Below are 20,179 nucleotides of genomic sequence, written 5' to 3'. Positions count from 1 at the left end.
AATTTAGGTAAACCAAAATTAGTTCATGTAATACACTGACATCCAAGAATTTATGTATATAGAGTCTATCATTTAATTTTCAGACATTCAATTTCTATACTTGGTCACAGTCAAAAGGTCAAGAACCAACAAGTCAATAAGTTCCCAAGCTCCATATCGATATCACGTCACTGCCCTAACAAGTGGAGAGGAAGTAAGAAATAATTCACAACAAAAATCCTCAGCTGCGTGCGGAAGGCGGAATTTCCCCCGCCGTCCCGCGCGAGCGCTGGGCGCCCGAGGAGCCGCCGCGGTGCCGATGCCTCGGCCGCCCTGCGCCCGGAGCCGGTGGCACCAGCCAGACCCGGCAGGGCTGCGGTACCCCACACCAGGCGCCCGCTCTGCCGCCCTCGGCTTTCCTTCCCCTCTTCCCTCTTCACCCAGCACAACAAAGGAAAGAAATACGAGGTAGGAAAACTGATAGTCCCCACTCTATTTGAATAACAAGTGAAATCCTAAAAATACCTCCACTGCATGTTATTACCAACTGTATCACCGGGTTTTATAGTGACAGGACTGTGCTATAATTTCTGAGAAAACCTCAGCATAAAGCTCCATAAACGCAACCACTCCTGTAATGTATCACCTCATCTAGTGCACAATCATTTCCACAACTTTTCATGTTAGTATAATTTGTTCAAAAATGGTAATAAATACATCCTTGAAGTCAAATAAGAATCATTGCACAATCTACTGTAACTTGTTCTTACTAGTGACAGTCAATCATGCCACCAGGATCTCACCTGAAACAAAATAAGCAAACGTTTGGGTGTTCTGTAATTACAAACCTCACTAAAAGCACACTTCCTTCTTTAATCAGCAGATATGTGAAAGCATGCTTTAAATGCCCTTTCAAGTCTGCCATCCAGCCTGCGAACATCCTGCCTGCAATCCCCTCTACGGTGAGCAAACTGTCCCTTTCCGTACCAAGCTGACTACCAAGCCAGAAAACCCTTTTGCTAGAGGTCTAACCATGGATTAGGAAAACAAACAATCCTAATGAAAGGCAAGAAAAGTAGAAGTCTAAGGAAGGCCTAATCTCTTCATCTCCAAGAGGGAAGGCTCCACTTAGGCTCGCCGCGATTGGAATAAAGTAGATAAAGTGCTCATAGATTACTTCTTATGTAACAATTTTAGTTATACCCAAATACTTGATAAACTTATTCCTTTTCAAAACATAGCACCAACATAACACAATCTTCACCCCAAAAAAAAAATCTGATGGATAACATTCCCATTTTAAAGATAGGAAAAGTGAGCTCTTGCATTCACGTCAGCAAGGCGGTGGCCGAGCCCCGGGCTTGCTCCCGCCGAGGTCACCGCACCTCTCCTCGCTCGGGTGGGAGGAAGGCTTTTTCTTCTCAAGTCAACAGCAGCATCAGGAGTCAAACCCAGAAACACCAGGCTTTCACCTCCAGCACCCACTCCTCCCGAAACAATGCCGTCGGGGGTCTAGTGGTACCGAGAGAGTTAAGGTTGGCCACAGAACATTTTCATTATTTAGTTCTTTTGTTCAAGAATGTGAAACTGAAAAATGGCAGCTGGAGACCAGTGATGCCTTTTTTGCTTTCCGTGACAAGACCTGATTTTGCAGCTTCAGGTGCTATGTTGTTCTTCCCAGTATCAAAATGGTTCACTATGGTAACCAAAGCTTCTGGGTTATAAATTCCTGATCAGATTCTCTGGGCCAACCAGTGCAGGAGCTCTTGGGAACTGAGGACAACCAGGGACACCACGCTTTAAGTGAAAACCCCGCTACGGACTCTGTTGATGAAGAGCAGGGAGGGTGGATGGAGAGGGCTGGCAGCTCCCGCGGGTGCCGAGGGCAGGGAAGAGCGGGCAGGGACCCGCAGCGCACGTGCCACTTGTCCTGCGCTGACGTGAAAACCCCTGTGGCTCTGGGGAAACCGCGGCGGTTTGTGTCTTATGTGGTTCATGTTAAAAATTTCCCAACAGTGATAGACTTCAGCTGCCAGGATCAGGGAGACCATGTGCATCTACCATGAACAGCCCCCGCACAGAGCTCTGGGGCATTTTTTTTATCCTTTTTCCTTTCTTTTAAATAACTATTGGGGCTCATAACAAGCACCATCACACTCTAGCACTACTCCCCTGATCGACTTTGCAACAACAGCCTGTGGAAAAGATGGGCACGCAAAGAGCCAACACTCTGCAGGCACTCAGGCAAAGAGGACTAGAGAGGCTTGGGTCGGTTTGGTTTTGTTTTATTTTTTGATAAATTTTTGTTCAATTTCCAGAATCTCTTCTCTGATATTTTTTTAAACAGTATTATAAAAAGGAAACTAACCACGAAACTGTAGTAAAGCAACTCCGAGGCTGAATAAAAACCACACACGCACAAAAAAAAGCCACCAGGAAAATTTGAACGACATCAGAAACTCTCATCTTTGAGTCATCCCAGAGCATCCTAATACTGCAGAGGTCTCGGCACAGTGATCTTACGTATCGTATATGCTCTAATAAATAGGTTCAATGAGTTGAGTTAAGGGCAGAGTTTAACTATTAACTCCAAATTTCCTCGCTCTTATGGCTGTAAGTCAATCCCTTAATGTTACTTTAACACAGTTTCTGGCAGTTGAATAAAATCTATGGTCAATATTACAACCCTTCCTCCCTAAATGAAGGAAAATATATGTGTGATTTACATAAGAAATGATGGGAAATGCTGCGAGTGAGTGGGGGTGATAAATGTCCAGGGCCCCATCGGCCAGGAATCCGAGCTGACCATTTGACTTCAGCTGGTTGGGCCCTCATTATCCCAATCCCAAAACCAGCAGAACTGGCAAAAATACCTCCACGCAGATACAGTTCTCGGCGCAGGAGCGGTTAGCAGCCAGGGACGTTACAATACAAAGCTGTAAGATATATCTAAAATAATACCACAAAAATCAGATGACACAAAGAATTCTAATACTTTCCTTTTGTTAAGATACAGTAACTGAGAATACAATGAAATTCTTCATGTTCAGTATCTCCCATTAGATCAATTAATATTCAGAGAAAGGCTTTAACATGAAGTTTAAATAATCATAGAAGGAGAAAAAGAACCACCAATGTTCTAGAAGCTTCTCTAGACCTTTCAATCAATTTTATTTATATGCAAAACCAAGAGAAACTCAGAAAAAACAAAGCTCCTCCTGATGCTAAAGCTCTCAATTTACTGACAGGCAAATGGCTTCATGCTGCCACTTAATCTCATTTCTTGCATAATGCCCTCTAATTAGCATATCAAAGTGAATTAATACTTCTAGGGCATTAGCAATGGGAAAATCTGCTCCAGGCTTCACAATAGCAGTTAAGCAAGAGCCAAGAAATCCTCAAAAACACCACAAACCACTTTGCATTGCAAAACTGTTCAATTTATTTATCCTCTCTCTCTAAACACTTTTACCGCACACTGTTTTACTACTGTTCACCAAACAAAATGATAATTGCCAAAGTTACCAGCATCTGTAATGCCTGTTTAGAATCTTAATTTAGATTGTGTACTTGAAGATCTCTAGATGCTTTCATTGACCCTATCATATACAGCAGAAGATACTGAAAAACCGTTGTTGCTCTAAAAAAAAGCAATCAGGAGAACATTAAATTCCATTTTCCACTTACAATAAATAATTAAAAATTTTAAAAATATATGGAAAAGCCACCTGCTGGACAATGAGGCATGAGAGATTAGCTTTGAACGTTGATGCATGACTTAAGTATAGCAAAAGGTTTTGACCTGTAAACACATGGTACAAAACCACCCCCCTTTCCAAGTGATTGATTTGTAGGACGCATGATAGTCAGTGATTCATATATTGCTACAAGTTCTTATGACTGAGCAACATGCATTGAACGGATCGTTAACAAAAGAATTTGAAGCAAAATACCTAAAATAGGATAAAATTAAAGTAAGTGCATAATGATTTTTACAATATGCAAAACATGCTATTTTTATCCAGTTCTTGAAGCAAGAAATACGTTTCAGCTGTTACCATCGGACATCACACCATTTCTCTCTTTAAAAAATATTTTCAGAATCTACTTCCAATCCCAGGTCGCTTTGCAAAATGTAAACTCTAATTTCTAAACGAGGACTAAAAAACCCTGAAACTTCATCGCCTTAGTGCTCGCCATCAATCTTTAAAAACAGAAAAGAATATTAAGTGAAAAAAAAACCCCAACCCAAAAAACCCCAACACTAGTGCACCCACCCAAACCCCAGAAGGGAGCTGGAGCACTGACGGAAGGCAAGCAACAAAGAGTAGAAGAAAAAGCCGGGGTCAGTGGGGTTTTCTACATTTCTGTTTGCAACACGAAGGGGGGGGGGGGAAAAGTATGGAAATAACAGAATAAATTATGATGGATATTTATCTAGTACTTTGAAGCTTCCTAAAGAATGTGCATTATTGAAAAATATAGGGAGTTCAAGTACCAGGCTTCCTTTCCTTTCACATTTAATTCCCTGTTTACTTCCACTGTAAAGACAGCATTATGGAGGAGCTCTAATGTCCAGCTGAGAAGCACAATTCATCTGTTTGGCTGATGAACTACTCCAACTTTATAAAAGCATGAACTATAAGAGCTGACAGAAACTTTAATAATTTATATTAAATATTGATGTGAATTATTTACTCCATTCATACTTAAAGACATGAATTGCCTACCAGAGAAAAGCAAATGTGACAAAAGGTCAACATGATGGTGAAAAAAGGCAGGCTGTGTCAGGCATGTGTTATCTGAACCATGCTGATCACCTTGATAAGCGAATAGCATTAAACATGACTGCTGAGAAAACAAACAAAGCATTCTTCTCAGGGTGTCAATTCGTGGACTACAAACAGCTACATCTAATTCTACCAATGATACCAGGATGGGAAAACTCCGCTCGGGGCTCCGCTGATTTGGACGCACTCGTACACGGATTCAGTATGCACGCCTGCTATTCATAAAAATATTCATCGAACCATCACACGCGTGATGTGCCAGGAATTGAAAAACAGTCTAAAAATTGAGGACAGATACAAACTGGACTCTCTCGCGCTCTACTACATAATTATCAATATAGCCTTCGTATGTATTTAAATACTGCGTTACATTTGTAACCATTTAGTATGTCTAATTCTGCTTATATTTGTCTACGGTAGACTGCAAATATCATTATATTAATGTTTCACACAAATCAATATTTAAATTGAAAAAAGACAGCATAATATCCATATCATACAACTTTTTCATTGAAAGCTGCAGGAATAAAGCTTGATAAATGTGTTAAATCCTGTTAAAAAAAAAAAAACCAAACCTCTTTTGCATTCACTACCCGCTATTATAATAATTTATCTCTGAATGCAAAAATTCCTTAACTTACAACAAGCATCCTAAAATACACCACACAGTAACTCACATAATTTAGTATTTTCAGATAGGCACGCAAATGTGTCAAATTCAAAAATAAAATTAAGGACATGAAAAATAGCTATAAAATAAAACAAATCCCTGCTCCTAGTCAAATTAGTATTGACAAGCAGGTCCAAATTTATCCTCCACAGAGGGGGTGAAGAGGGTGGAAAAAATATCTGGAAACACTGATCCTGGTAATCGACATGAAGATTGTTATTTAAATATAGCACGGAGCACTAACAATGGTAAGGGCTAAAGGTACGGTGTAGTTACAGGTTCTGTAAGACAAAGTACCATGAATTTATCTCATGAAAATAATCACCAAAGCCGCCCGTTTCCTTAACCAGAGAAGTACCCTGTTAGAAATCCACCCGAGAAATAGGATTTTGCTAATGAATGCGTTTGAAACAGATGATCAAATGACAATCAAGACACTTTATTCAGGTTTTTTTTTTCCTAGTAGAACATTTACAAAGAAAAGCAACGTCCCTGCCATAAGGACAGTGTAAATGACCTAACATTCTACTGCATGTCACCATTTGTAATACATTTGCTGACAATTTAAAAAAATAAAAAATAATCAAAAATATAACCAATGGTTCAGTGAAGAATCTTGGATACTGAAGCATGAGAAAGGAAACAAAAGCTAAACAGTTTAAACTGAAGAAAAGATGTACGCACAGAAACACACAGTGCTTGCTTCCGTATGTAGTCAGGGTAAACCAAAAATACGCATTTAGCCGTTTGAAAAAAGCACCAGGACTGCACGTAGATATTTTAAATAGCTGAACTGAATAACAATAACATCACGGCTGATATGCAGAAAATAGCTAACATACATAGGTGCACACATACACATGTATACACGTATGCTATCAGGGCCATTTCATTGTTCCATTTGAATCCCTGAACATTCAGACCGGATTGCCAGGACTGCCTATCATTATATATTATTGCAAGTTGTTGGCACTAAACCACAGTTTACAAACAGTGAGAAGTTGAAATGTGTGCAGTGCGAGGGAAAAGTCCTGCGATCCAATTTCTGAATAACCAGAGTGAAGAAAGGGGTTAACGCTTTCAAATTCTGCTAGCAGACGAGGCAAAAAGCAAGCCCTTCTCGAACGAGTTACCTAGCAGGCGGTTTACAGATTTTGCAGCATATTGACAAGGGGCGTTCCTGAAAGAGTCGGGCCATTTTCATCAATAAGGAGCTTTGCAGCAAGTAAGGGCACGATACAGCCCTTTCATCATCGGAATGGCATCGTATGGCTATTTACAGTTGTAGCAATAAAAATAAAGGTTTTAGCTTACATGGCGAACAGCAAGAAATTAACCCCGTGGTTAACGCCACTATTCCTCTGGTTTCCGTGTCGTCTTTTTTTTTTTTTTCATTCTTTAACACAAAACTCCGCACAAGGGGAGAACATTCTTAATGAACATTTTCCTCCTCTCTCTTTAGACATAAAAAATAGTTCAACCAGCCCAACCAGCCAAGCAGGCCTTTCTCTTCCCCTGCGGACACCTCCTGCAGTCGAGAAGTTCATTAAGTTTTATGATCTTCCCAAGTCAGTCCTGCTTATAAGCCTCACAAAGGCCACAAATCTGGCAAACCATCATGTATGCTATTAGGCTTTACTAGTAAATGAATGCTATTTAGGGTTTGTGGTGACAGTAAATTAGGCTTTGGTTGGCAGCTATCATTGTTTCTGTTGGACTTACAGAAATAAATAAATAGATGTATACGTGTACGCATACATGCACATGCATTCAGACGTTTTTATAAACCTGTGTTCCTATCTATACAAATTATTTTTAAAGGCAAAAAACCAAATCATCTACCAACACAGTCCAGGACCTAATCATATGTCATTCCATTGGGAAATAATTGCAATTCCCTAACCATTTTAAGACCGTAAGAATTAATATGTTTTCATTTCTATCTCTATGAGAATAACCAGTACCTCAGGTATAGCAACGTCCTAATGGAGGCTTAATCAAATTACAAATCTGAAGGATTTTTAGTGTGTAAAAACGAGCTATCAAAAAAAAAAAAACAACAAAGGCGCGAATCAGTTTTTGATTCCTGCTGGAAGACGCGTAAGGAGACAGATTGTCACACAGGTATGCAACAGATGTGAGCGCGCATCAAGAATGCAACTTTAACGCTTCCAAGCGACACCTCAGAGAACGGGTAAAACACAGCAAAGCAGCGTCAACAGGCTCTCGCTTGTCTTCATATTTTATTGGAGGGGCTTCTATAGAACTTTGGGTATCATTTTTTCTTTGAACTAATTAAAGAAGTAAGTGGCAGTTTCTTTATGAAAACCATGCTACCTTGTGGTTGCCTCTAAGAATGCACGTATCTATTAATATCCATAAAGCTCTTAAATGTATTATGCAGCACTTTTTTAAAATGTTAAAATGTTAAAAAAGAAATGTCAGGCTAAATTCAGTAAGCTCAGTGATTTGCTTTGTACGTGGTAAATACCTCACGGGGGGGGGAGGAATCTTCAGCTCCTAACCCTAAGTGAGAGAGAGGCTTTTAAAAATGTGATGCATTCATTAACCCTTGCGGGAGAGGGATAGAGTTGCTCTACTTAAACTGAGGATTCCTCTACGTGTTCTCTCACGACCAGCCTCACAAAGTCCTTGCTGACCGTACTGAAAACTACTAAAATATAAAAAAAGTACATAATTCAATACAGAAATGACTTCAATATTACATTATTTATTTCAGAAGAGACATGACTGCAATTACGCTTTATGTATAGGCTACGGTCTCCCTCCTCACCTCTCGTCCTTCTCACAGAAGGTAGCGATAAAGCCATCACGGCAATTCCCACGCCAACACCAAGGTAAACTTTGGTTCTGATTAAAAAGAATTAAATACCGGCGCCCGACCCAGTTGCAGGCGGATTTAACTACTCGGACCACAAGACAATGCAGAGTACCCGGGGGAAAGGCGGGGGGGGGGGAACCTCTGCTTTAATTGCGTCTCAGACCGTTCATCCTTCCAGTTCAGAATTGTTAGAGCCATTTCCTACGAAAACAGCTTCCAGAAAATACGCCAGAATTTATCTCCACGTTTTCTTTGCTTTAGCACCCTAACTAAAGCCTACACAGACATTTTGCCTCAACTGGGAGACCCTGAGTGAAGGTCCCCCTCCGGGAACAGTTTTTGGTGGGGGTGTGGATTCATCTCCCATCAATCACCCGGTGCATTAATCCTGTCCCTCCCGTGCTGCCGGGGCTGGCAGGATCTTGCCTTTGGGCAGGCGGACGCCTTCACTCTTTGTTGGTTCTCAGGGATTTCACAAAAGAGATAACTTGCAAACTTGGCTCGACTACTTGCAGCACAAAGGCAGGATCCCAACTTACAGGTTATCACCGAAACACCCTGAAACGTTTCAGACCACAAAGTCTCTTGTCAGGTTCCCTCTCGCCTCCAAGCCGGCGGTGGCCTCACCAAACAACCTCTGCCAGTAATCCCCGCCGCTGAACGGACTTGGGTTTTTCTTCACAGCTCACCTCTGACATGTGGTTGACTACACTTTCCTTTCAAAACAGCGAGGCTAAGCCCTCTGCAAATAAAGTGATCGCAGGACCTATGCCTGCCTCCTTAATTGAAATCTGCCGGCCGCAAAATGTCTGAACATCGAGGACAGGTTGCTTGGCTGGCTCCCGGAGCAGGACAGGCAAAAAGTTTAGGGCAAGGCAGAAACCAAACAGAAGCCAAAGAAGGACGGAAAGGGGTTACGAGCTGATCGAGGCACAACGTAGGTAGGTGGGGAGGGAGGGCGGAAGGGGGATCATTCCCCTTATCCCGGGTAATATAATGCAATATAAAGCAGAATCAATCTTAATATTCACAACACAGTCAATACCCTAGTGCTTAGCTGTCAGCAGAAACTGAAGTGGATCCCCGGTAGCAAAGAAACCCTTGGACATAAAGCACCATAATTTACTGAGAACTGTGCACTTTTGGGCTTCTCAGCTGAGATTTGCAATGATTTCACGTTTGTTGTTTTCGTCTACAGTCTTTATTTTTTCAGCGTGCAATTAAGGGGAACGTGACTGAATATCAAATATAGTTGAAAAGCCAGCCAATGCACGCATCTATTTTTAAAGCCAGATCATGAATGTTCTTGTTCTCACAATACAAAGCAGACTACTTTGCAAATTTTCTTATTTAAAAAAAAAACCTCTGTAAATTCAGTGACACGAAAAAATTGCAAAAAATCCCCTGAAATGCCTCTAAAAAAACCCATGGAGTTTAGCAGTGCCGCATTAATGTAGAAAAAAATATTTTTTTGTACTTTTGAGATGAAAATTTTTGGCATTTGGAACACTATCGCCCAACAGCAACTCAAGCTTCGCTGTTGCCTGCACAAATCTGGGGTCAAGGCATCCATCACTTGGCACTCCTCGGGGTCTCTCTGCAAGTCTCCTTCCCCTGCTCTGCTGACAGGGTCCAGCTCCGCTCTCCCCAAAGCTGGGCAGCGCGCACCCTCACAAAGTTTATCGTCCCCGCTGCGTGCTACGCGTCCCGGGGAGAGGACGAGAGGAAAAAATGGTGTAACACAGATCTGACAAGTATTTTTCGCGAAGTGTCCTGCCGGTTGAAAAGGCAGCGCGGGCGGCAGCGGGGCAGCTCCGGAGCTGTGAGGAGAGCGGCGGGGGATTCTCCACCGCGCCATTTCGCAGCCGGGCAGCCTGAGCCGGCCGCCGGCGGGCAGGGCCGGCGGGCTCCTCAGCTCGGCCGGGCGGGCCGGCACCCCCCGCCGGGCCGGCCGTGCCCGTCCCCCCGCTCCGGCGGCGTGAGGGGCGGCGGCGGGCCGGCACCGTCCCCGTCCCCGCCGGCGGGCAGCGGCGTGTGGAAGGAAGGGAGGGATCAAGATGGCTGCGGCGGCGGCGGCGCGGGCGGCCCTTACCTGTTTTCTCCTTGATCTCGCAGAGGACACTGAACAAGGCGGGTTTCATCCTGTGGCAGTTCAGTGCGTGTTTTCTGAAAGAGAGCAGAGAGTACATAGCGGTTAACGCGGCGTTTTAGCAACATGGCGCCTTCCCCGAGAAGGATCCCCGTCTCCTCGTAACACCCTCCCTCCCCTTCCCTTGCCCGCCGGGCCGCGGGGCCGCGGGCGGAGGAGGGGGCCGCGGGGCCGGGTCTCTCCTTCCCTCTTTTCCCTCTTGACTTTTACACCGAATTATCTTTGTGCAAATGCCGCCCGAACGAGGGGCATAAATCACACACCCCCCCCGTCTCCAGTACGATTCGTCCTGCGATATTACAACTGATTTATTAAGGAGATTTGGGGGGGGGGGGGCTTCCAGAGTTAATATTCTTTGTTTTTTTATTTATTGTGATTTAAAACAGCCATGGTTTGCTCTCTCCCCCCCACCCCCCCGCCCCCCTCCCCTCAGCAATATCTTGTCAGGTTTGTAATTCATCCGCCGCCACTTCGGGGGCAGGGAGGCAAGGAGGGAAAGAAAGGAAGGGAGGGAAAAAAAGAAGGAAAAAAAAAGTTGCGCTCTGAGGGGGAGCGCGGAGCCGCCCGACGGACGGGCGGACGGACGGACAGACGGCAGCTCCAAGGCCGGTGTCCGCCGGACAGCGTCCAAGGGACCAGGGAGCAGCCACAGCCTCCCGCGGTCCGCAGCGGCGGCTTAGGCATCGCATACTTATTTATTTATTTTATATATTTTTTTTTAAATCATTAAATAGCAACTTTGGCTCTGCCCTGGCCGCTTGCAATTTCTCCTACGGCACCGAGAAGTTGCTCTAATTGCGAGACTCCGGGTCCCCGCAGAGGAGCAGGAGGGAGAGAAACAAAAACCACACGCACACACACCAAAAAAAAAAAAAAGAAAAAAAAAAAGAAAAAGAGACAAGGTTTAATTAGACGAAACCAACTTTGCTTGTGCCTCATCCAGGCTTTGGTCAGTGATGGTCATGATCTGATGGAGGATGTCGCCGATGTCCTGCTTCCTGCCGTCGCCGTCTGCCCCGTCGTGCCCGTGGGGAGGCGGCAGGGCCATGCCCCCCTGCACCGAGTGGCCGGCCAGGTTCACGCCGGCCAGGGTCTGCAGCATCCGGGACTGATCGTCCATCGCCTCCGGCCGCGGCCCGGCCGGGCGTGGGGGCGGCGGCTCCGCTCGGCCCCGGGCTCCGCTCGGCCCCGGCTCGGCTCAGTCCCGGCTCCGCGCTCCCGGCCCCGCTCCGGCACACGCACACCGCGACCGGGGCAGCGGGGGCGGAGGGGAGGAACGCCAGGCGAGACACCGACAACAACAAAAAAATCGGTATTTGTGTTTGACCGGATCTCAGCTGTTTATTCCACTCTCTTCTCCTTCCCCGTGCAGTAAATCACTCTCTTCTTTAGTTACAATCTTCTTTCATCATCATCATATTTGTGGCTCGGATAAATGACTCGATAAGGTTTCTTTGCAGTTTTCTTTTCTTGGTACAATCTTCCTCCAAAGCTTGTTTGGTTTGGGGTTAGTTTTGGGATTTTTTTCCTCCCCTGTTTTTTTAAATTTTTATTGTTGCTTTTTATGACTTTCCCCACTTGTCCAAAAATCTTCTTTGCAAAAAGGCAAAATTAAAAAAAAAATACAAAAGCAAAAAAAAAAAAAAACCTCGCTTTCAAATCCTTAAGAAGTTAGGAGGGTGGCAAACAGCAAAAACCACAACAAACCAGGCGAACACCCCCACCCCCAAATTGCAACATAAAAAAAAGCCAAGAAAACACAATCACAGGGGGAAAAAAAAAATTAATCGCCCTCCCCCCCCCAAAAATAACAAATGATCCCGAGTCTGTGCAAGGGGGGGTAAAACAGCAGCAATCAAAAGTTTGAACTTGTGCAAAGAAAAGAGCGGAAATAACGGGGAAAGAACTGTAAAAAAATTAATTACACACTCTCTGCAAAGCAATGTGCAAAAATATCAGCCCGCCGGAATTTATGAGCCCCGCCGCCCGGTGCCTGTGTGTGTTTTATGTTGTTTGATGGCCGCTCCGGTGAGGGATTGACAGCCTGCCAACGCCACTCACTCACCGCAGACGTGTCACCCTGTGAAGGAGGAGAGCGGCCGCGCGCGAGAGGGACGCGGAGCCCGCCGCGCACCGCCCCCGGCCCCGCCCCGCCCCGCCCCTCCCGCGGGACGCCGCGCCGCCCCTCCCCGCGCCCCGCCCCGCCCCTCCCCGCCGGGCGGGGCCGCCGCCGTCGCCGCCGCCGGGCCGCCCCGCCCGGGGCCGCCCGCCTCACGGGGTCCGGCTCGCCGGGGTCGCCCTCCCGCCGGGCATAGCGGCGACGGCGGCGGCGGCGGGGGCGGCGGAGGAGACCCACCCCCCACCGCGCCGGGAAGCGGGGGGCGGCCTCGGCCGGGAGCGGCGGCCAATCGCCGCGCGCGGGGGGCGGGAGCCGACGGCGGCGCCGGCCACTCGGCGAGCGCGGGGCGGTACCGCGCCCGCCTGCCCTCGCGCAGGCCCCGCCCCCCAGCTGAGAAACTTCTGATTGGGCCGTTCGAACGGTCACGTGGCGGGGCGACCGCCGCTGCGGCCCCGCCCCTCCGTTGCTATGGTAACCCCGGGGCCGAGGGCTCGCCTCCCTGCGCCGTGTCCCCGCCGGCCTCGGCCTGGGGCGGCCCCGAGCCGGGAGCCGCGGCCGTGCGGCGGAGGCGGGCCGCGGGATGGCGCGGCCCCGGCCCCGCTGTGAGGCGGGCCGCCCGTTGTCCTCAGCCCGCCGTGCCCCGAGCGCCCTCCCGGCGCACAAGGCCTGTCCCGAGGCGGGAGCCTTCAAGGGGTTCCTGGCTCAAGGAGCTGGGCTTTAGAGGGTGCCGCTTCGGAACCAAGGTTTTTATTTCAACTCCCTTTTTTTGCATGTATGCACAGACGGCCGAAAGTGTGAAGAGGGGGAAAAAAGAAAAGCATGTATTGAGAGTAATTAAGACTTCATTCTATGAAGGGGTTCTATTTAGATCATGGCCACCCCCCACCCCTGAATTGTCCTGGCGTGTAACCCCTGCCCCAAGTGAACATGGAGGGGAACTTAGTTTAATTTTGATCAATTTTCCTCATGTTTTAAGTAGTGTGTGACAAAACTATTGCTAGAGAGACCTCGCAAGGCCGCAAAAGCCACCTGTATCACGCCGATAAAGAGCCACGGTAGGAATTAAAGCAGTACTTAATTTGTTGTATATACTTTACCCGTGATGGACAGTTTCAGTTGAAAGAAGTCATGTCCAAACTAAAATCTCATCCTCGTCTGTGACATTTCGTGGATGTATGGCTGACAACTCTTGACTCAGCGTGGCTAAAACGGAGCTCTTAATCTCTCTCCTTGGCTTCCGCTTGCCTCTTCTCTCAATCACGGTTGACATCACCATCATAGTACCTTCACTCAGGACCGTAACTTGGATGTCATCTCTTTGATTTGGAACCCTTAACCGCCTCTCACTGGGGTTACATTGTTTTAAATGTTGCGGGTTACTGCTGGTTAACGTAACTACGCTTTTACCATCCCCCCAAGCAACTGGCGTGTTCGTGCAAATTTCAGTTACTGTCCATCTTGATTACTTGTACCTCTTGTACCATCTCTGGGCTGAGCAAACATGCTCTTAGTCTCAGCCAGCTTTATTAAGAATGCTACTCCAAAGATCTTTTTTATCACTATTCCTCTGACTATTTCGCAGATCAGTTTGCATTTGCCCACTGAGGGCAAAGTTTCACGGGAGAGATGAGCAGTTCTAATGCCCTCCTGGCACTGAAACTAACGGGATGGCGCTCCCGTCCTTCCCTCCCTCCGCCAGCTCCGGTGCTCCCCTCACCCCATGGCGACCCGCTCGCCTCGCCACATCAGCGGGAAGCTGCTCCTCTGGGTTTTTTTTTTCTACTGGTTTATGAGGCTGAGTTGAGTAATTACAGCATGAGATGGCTGCTGGAGAAGGGCTCTCTGCGCTCCGCTGTGCCTCCTGGTCGTGGCCTCGTGCTGCTCATGACCTGCCACTTGCTGGAGCAGCTCCAGTGCCCTGCCTTCACTCAGCCACAGCCGCCAGCCGTGCACGCCTGCCCTTTGCAGCATCACACACTCGTCCCTGCTCAGGGGCCTCCAGCGGCACTCTGGGCCGTGCTTGTCACTGTCCTGCACCGTCCCTTTTAAAGGTTGCTTTTTGTTGGACAGCTGTTGAGAGACCACACGGTCGGGGTTTGCTGAGGAATTAACACATATCGTCCCGTTATTTCCACAGGAGGTGGCGGAGGCAGACCTCACCAGCAAGTCCGAAACAGGCTGACACAAATGCATAGCCGAGAGGCCCCGGACAGACACCGACCGGGAAGCGAGCCCTGGCAGCACCCAGGAACGGCTCCAGCCCAGGCGAGGAGGCGGTGTGAGGTGAGCGGAGGGTGGCTGGGCTCACCTGCTCGCTCCACGCAGCACCTGCCATCCTCCGTGCTGAGACCACAGGTGAGCTAGGCGGGGTGCCGGTGTGAGCGCCGCTCTAACCCGGTGGGACGCTTCTCAGGGCTTTAACCACTGCCAGCGTGGTTCATTACTCTTGCAAGTTACTTTTGCTTAAGCCTGCACACCCACCGCTCTGTGGAGGGTTTGGTTCAGACCCACAGATACAGTCCCACAACGTGCCAAACCAGGGAAACCTGGTGAATTTGGGAATAAAGCCGGCGGGACCTCAGACAGCACCCTGCTTCTGCACTTGCAACGCGCACCACGGCTCACGGGGCGGCTACTGCGGGTTTCTTCATTAAAACTCAAAAAGGCGTTTCTGAGGAGCTTTTATCACGTTTCCACGGAAGGTTTGTTACCGACCGTGCCCCCGGGGCGCCCCGCCATGAGGTGCGGCGCTCCCGCCGGGCCGCCCCGGTGCCGCCGCTGGGCGAGGCGCGCCGTGAGGCGCCGTGAGGCACCGAGCACCGCCCCGGAGCCGCCGCCTGGCCGCGGGTGAGGCGCGGGCGGGGCCGCCCTGCAGCCGCTGCGGGCCGGGGCCGGGCCGGGTCCCCACCGCCCCGCTCGGCCCCGCTCCGCTCCCGGCCCTTGCGCCGCCCGCATGCGCGCGGCCCCGCCGCCGCACTTCCGGGGGCGGCACTTCCGGGTCGCGGCGCGGCCCAGCGCTCCCCGTCCCGCGGCGGCCCCGGCAGCGGCTGCCCCGGCCCGCCGGCGGCGGAGGCGGCGGCGCCCGGCCCGGCCCGGCCCGGCCCGGCGCGGCGCGGCCCGACGGAGCGGCGGCACAGCCTGTAAGTGCGGAGTCATGGGGGGCTCCTCGCCCCGGTGCGTGTCGCGGAGGGGCGGGCCGGGGCCCGGCTGCTCGCCCGGTGGCTCTCCGGGGGGTGCCGCTTCCCGGCCGGGGCACCGGCGCCCCGCGCTGCCGCCCCGCCTGTGTTTCTTCAAGTGAAAGCCTGCGGGACGCCGTCCCCTGTCTTGGCGAGGCGGGAGCCCCGGGCCTGGGAGGGACAGCACCCGCGGCCCCCGGAGCGGCGGCGCCAGGCCTGCCCGCTGCCCCGGGAGCTCCGAGAGCTCCGGCCGCCGCCGCTCCGGGGGCGAGGCGGGAGCGGGGCCGGTGGGCGCCGGGCAGCAAAGCTCGCAGGGAGAAGCGGGTGAGGGCGGTGCGCGGCGTACGGCGAAGCCCGCGGCGGGTGAGGGGCGTCCGGGGCCGCGCTGGGAACGCGCCGGCCCGACGGGAGGGGCCCGGCGTGACCTAGGCTCTGCTCCGGCCCGGTGCCGCCGCCTCACCCCGGCCACCGGCTGCCCACCTCGTAACCGCGGCCCCTGGCCGCTCCCGCCGCTCGGGTGGGCTTTCCGCCCCGTCACACCTGGGCGATGCTGGGTCGCGCTGTCGTTTGTCCGTGTGCGCGGCGAGCGCGGGCGTTCGCACCGCAGGCGTATCGGCGAGGGAGCGAGACGTGCTTTCGAGGAGATGCAACAATAAGAGTTGATTTCAGTGTTATTGGACGCTCAGTGATTGTCTGAATGAGAAATGCTAGAGCCAAGCTTGGATTTTCTGAGTACGTTCTACATCAGGTTTCAGGGGATTATTGGGTAGATGCAAGGTTGGGAATTAAACTCTCTCCGTTATTTCCTTCAAATTCAGAGCAGATCTGTTCATGGACGCTTTTTTGGGTTAGATTAAAAAAAAAATGAGATCATTGTCTACATATAGACACGTACAGAAATAACTGAAGCAGTGAATTGGAACCAATTCAGTACATTTCTTTCTTAATTATGTTTCAGGTCTTTCTTCGTACACCCTTTCGTCATCTCTTTATGGGTTTAACTGTTTCACCCAGTTGCAACCAGTAACAAATGTGTCTAACAGCTGAGTTCTGCTGGAGGTTTCCCTGGTGATCTGCAAAGGCCTCAGCAGGTGAAGCAGCTTGGCAGAATGATCCGTGTGTTGTGCCACTCTGTAGCACAGATTTTCCCAAACTTCCCGATCTGTGAGTGTGAGAAACAGGCCTCTGCGTTGAAAGGCCCGTTACATTAACAAACAGGACAGCAAACAAACAGGATGTGGCCGCGCCCCCTGAGAGCCCGCATGGGACCAGCAGGTCGCCCCGTGGCAGCTCTGTTTGACCCTGTGCTCGGGAGATGGACGAGTGGTGCCTCCTGAGCACGGGGAGGGAGAGCTCGGGCTTTCTGTGGCTCTCCCGGTGGCTGCTGGAGGGACAGGCTGCGAGCGCTGGGGAGCGGACATGCAGAAGCCGAAGCGTAGCAGCGCTGGCCCGGGCAGCACCCCGAATGCCGCTGCAGGGGCATCAGCGCTGCAGACTATTTGTACTGTTGGTGTCGTGGTGGTTCGTGGGTGTGACGCTGCCATGGGCTTGAGATGTGCCTCGCAGTGGGTTTGCTGGCTTAGGTGTTGCCAGCAGCAGAGCTCCGTGTGTCAGACATGACCGATCGAGGGCTTTTCTGTTAGACCTAGCAAAGACCCCAGGATGCATTTTAGTATTAATGGGGGGGGTGGGGGGGGTGTCTGCTGAGCAGCTCTATTAAACCATGCTATCTAGCTATTCATTGCCCATAAGCTCAGTTTCTTACGCAAGACAGCCAAGGGTAATCCCCGCCTTGTTTCTTTACCGCTCGAGAACTACTGTACCTAAATCAGTTATTCCGAAAGCAGGATGAAGCTCCTTGAATATGTTTTGTGTGTTCTTGAAGGAGACGGACCAAAAATCTGTCAAGACAAAAATTAAAAGCCAGAGGAAGGGGAGATTCATCTGTTGTTGAAGGAATGTGAATCTGTCCAGTTACATTTGATGTAGAGTCCCAAAGGGGGTTGAAGTCTCGCGAGTTTTTTAAGTAGGTGTTATCCTTACGAGCATTTGTGAAGTCAGAAGCAGCTTGCAGCTGCTTTATAAACATTATAAACATAATATAAACATAAACATTATAAACAAATAAGATTGCGATCATCCTTTTTATGCAATAAAAATATTTTCATGCAATCAGAAGTGGAATGGCAACAAATGGGATAAAAATGACAAACACAGAATTGTTTGTTTTGGTATGCGCTTCTGTTTAATACACAAATGCTGGATGAACCCAACTGCCCGTCAGTGTTGGCGCCCAGCAGGCATGTCTGTGGCGCTCCCGCAGCGCTGCGCGGAGGCTGTTCCCGAGATCCCGCCGGCTGTAGCTACAGCAAGTGCCAAGACTTCGTCCCGGGCCCTCCCAGGGCTCTTGAAGGCTGCGGACTTTCACGTCCTTGAAACACCTTTCAGCCGAGTTTGACTTCAGCACATCAGGGCAGGCTTTGCGAAGCAGCCGTATGGGCAATGTATGAATAGTGCCGTACTTCCAGGCTCGCTCGCTAATCGCGGTGTAGGCATAGCCAGCGAGTCTGGCTCAGGAAAACCCAAACAATGCGGCATCTCGCTCCATGCTATACAGGCAAAAAAAGGTAAAAAGTTGAAGCTTTCTGGTTTGGGTTTTGCTTTTTTTTTTTTTTTAAGATTGAAGGTTGTACAGGTGTTTGTAAAATTTATAGGGCTTATTTAGGCTCTTGAGTACCACAATGAGAAGAGCCAAAATAGACGCTCTAATGTTTGTGCGGTCCGAGCCGACGCTTTTACCTTCCTTTTCGCAAATAGGTATGTTATTTGTTCTTTGTAGGAACGTTAAAGCTTAGCAAATTGCCTTCATAGTGTTATAGGCGTAGGAGTGAAAAATAATGGTTCCGTGTAAAAGTTGGAAGTTGAATTGTTGAGTGTGTTCCTTTCCAGGTCTGTGTGCAAGCAGAAGCGCAGTCAGCTTCACCCGCACACGGACAGCGTCTGCCGTTCCCCATTTCTGGAAAAGAGTGTTTGTCAGGAATATAAAACCAAAATTGTAACATGTTATTTAAAAGGCACGCTGTTTTTGTTTTGTAATTTTAAAATTGGCAGTTAAGCCTTAAAGATGAGCTCAAATCCTTGCATTTTTTCTGGATAGTGAATTCTCATGAGCACAGGCTGTGAAACGGGGTGGTAGGGATTCCTGTGTGGCGGGTCATCACAACACGACACCGCAGATCTAATGGGCGTGTTCGGGAGCGCTTGCTAGCCGGTATGGAAAAATAAGCGTAATCATAGACATTGAAAATTAAGCAAAGTGTTTGCACATATTTAGATGAGGCAAAACCCAGGCAAGATGCCGCTTCTCTAAACTGCTTCTATCCAAACCATTCAGTACAGTATCAGAATGAAAAATGACAACACTTTGTCATCTGTTCAAATTGATATTGCACTCTTTGCAGTGACAGCTGAAAAGGCCCACAGGTGCCATATAAAGAGGTGACCATGTTGTCATATTTCATTTAGGCATCCCTCTGCAAAGCCATAATTACCTAATTAGGTTGTTAATTAGGAGATTAGCATTTCACTATATTGATAGAATGCTCTTTGCAGGCATGAGTCTAGATACAGATTTGTCTGCCCTAATTTATAATCTCTGCGGTTTTTTATACTTATTTGCTTAAAATCTTGGTGCGAGATAGCTCAGGTTAGCTGAGAATCATCTTATTTACAGTTAAGTGAAGATTTGACAAGATCAGGAAACAAACAGGGGAGAGCATACAGCTTCCATCCATATTCCAACATTCTCTCCCTCCTTCCCTAAAGCTCAATAATTAAAATATTGGGGTTGGTGTAATTTGCATCCTGATTAGTACGACAACAAGAATACAGCCAAACTCCAAGCCGTTCATAAACATAGAAATGCATAGCTACTGCCAGATTGATTTACAGGATTGAAAACTGACAAATAATTTGCTGGAAGTTGTGTGTAATGCAGTGTTTTCTCATCATAACTTTCAAATTCCAGTTTCACTTGTGAAAGAGCGCCTCTTTAAATGATTATTTGCTTTTTAATGGTAGGACCCAGAGCATGAGTGACAGCTTCTCTAGATAAGTGTTCATTCTTAAATGCACTTGAGCTTTTGTTGAAACATAAACGTGAATTTTCGTATATTGCGGTTCCCTTTCCTTTATCCTGCGTGCACAGGAGCCTGCCTGGCATTCAAGGGTTTTGATTATTTGTACCGCTGCAAATGTAGATAACCAGAAGCATTTCTTCTGCAATTGCAGGCAGAAGTTACCTGTAAATTATTTAATATAACCCAAATCATAAATTTTGAAATATGTTCTCACCGTCCTATTCCAGCTTATATGACATGGTGTGGGGGGAATCAATTTTTTATTATAATCTGCCCATTTTTGTCATTAGTTTTTAAGACCACTTTAAAGAGCTA

The 20,179-nt window shown here is 48.5% G+C and overlaps 2 protein-coding genes and 1 long non-coding RNA gene across 14 annotated transcripts in view; 2 read left to right on the top strand and 1 right to left on the bottom strand.

Annotated features, from left to right (window-relative positions):
• Positions 1–12,571, bottom strand: part of PBX3 (PBX homeobox 3) — a 114,168-nt gene extending 101,597 nt beyond the window's left edge. For 6 of the 11 annotated variants that reach the window (XM_075112621.1, XM_075112626.1, XM_075112628.1 and 3 more), the window contains exons 1-2: positions 11,354–11,670; positions 10,374–10,447 (exon numbers count right to left, since the gene is read on the bottom strand). In XM_075112621.1, coding sequence (XP_074968722.1) covers positions 10,374–10,447; positions 11,354–11,550 — 271 coding nt within the window. In that variant the 5' untranslated portion in view covers positions 11,551–11,670. Of the gene's footprint in view, positions 1–10,373; positions 10,448–11,353; positions 11,671–12,359 lie in introns of those variants that run through there. The other 5 variants (XM_075112629.1, XM_075112631.1, XM_075112630.1 and 2 more) reach the window with 4 other exon arrangements.
• Positions 12,572–12,978: 407 nt separating this feature from the next.
• LOC142065651 (uncharacterized) lies at positions 12,979–15,232 on the top strand. Its single transcript, XR_012663471.1, has 2 exons — positions 12,979–13,292; positions 14,687–15,232. It is a non-coding gene; the product is annotated as an uncharacterized LOC142065651 (long non-coding RNA).
• Positions 15,233–15,598: 366 nt separating this feature from the next.
• The window catches only part of MAPKAP1 (MAPK associated protein 1), a 106,479-nt gene continuing 101,898 nt past the window's right edge, over positions 15,599–20,179 (top strand). For both annotated transcript variants that reach the window (XM_075112674.1, XM_075112673.1), the window contains exon 1: positions 15,599–15,689. The gene's annotated coding sequence lies outside the window, so the exon portion shown is untranslated. The remainder of the gene's footprint in view (positions 15,690–20,179) is intronic.

This window comes from Phalacrocorax aristotelis, chromosome 17, assembly GCF_949628215.1.
Source record: "Phalacrocorax aristotelis chromosome 17, bGulAri2.1, whole genome shotgun sequence".
Taxonomy (NCBI): Eukaryota; Metazoa; Chordata; class Aves; order Suliformes; family Phalacrocoracidae; genus Phalacrocorax; species Phalacrocorax aristotelis.
The sequence above is the reverse complement of the archived record's forward strand: the minus strand, read 5'-3'. Positions and strand labels throughout refer to the sequence as shown.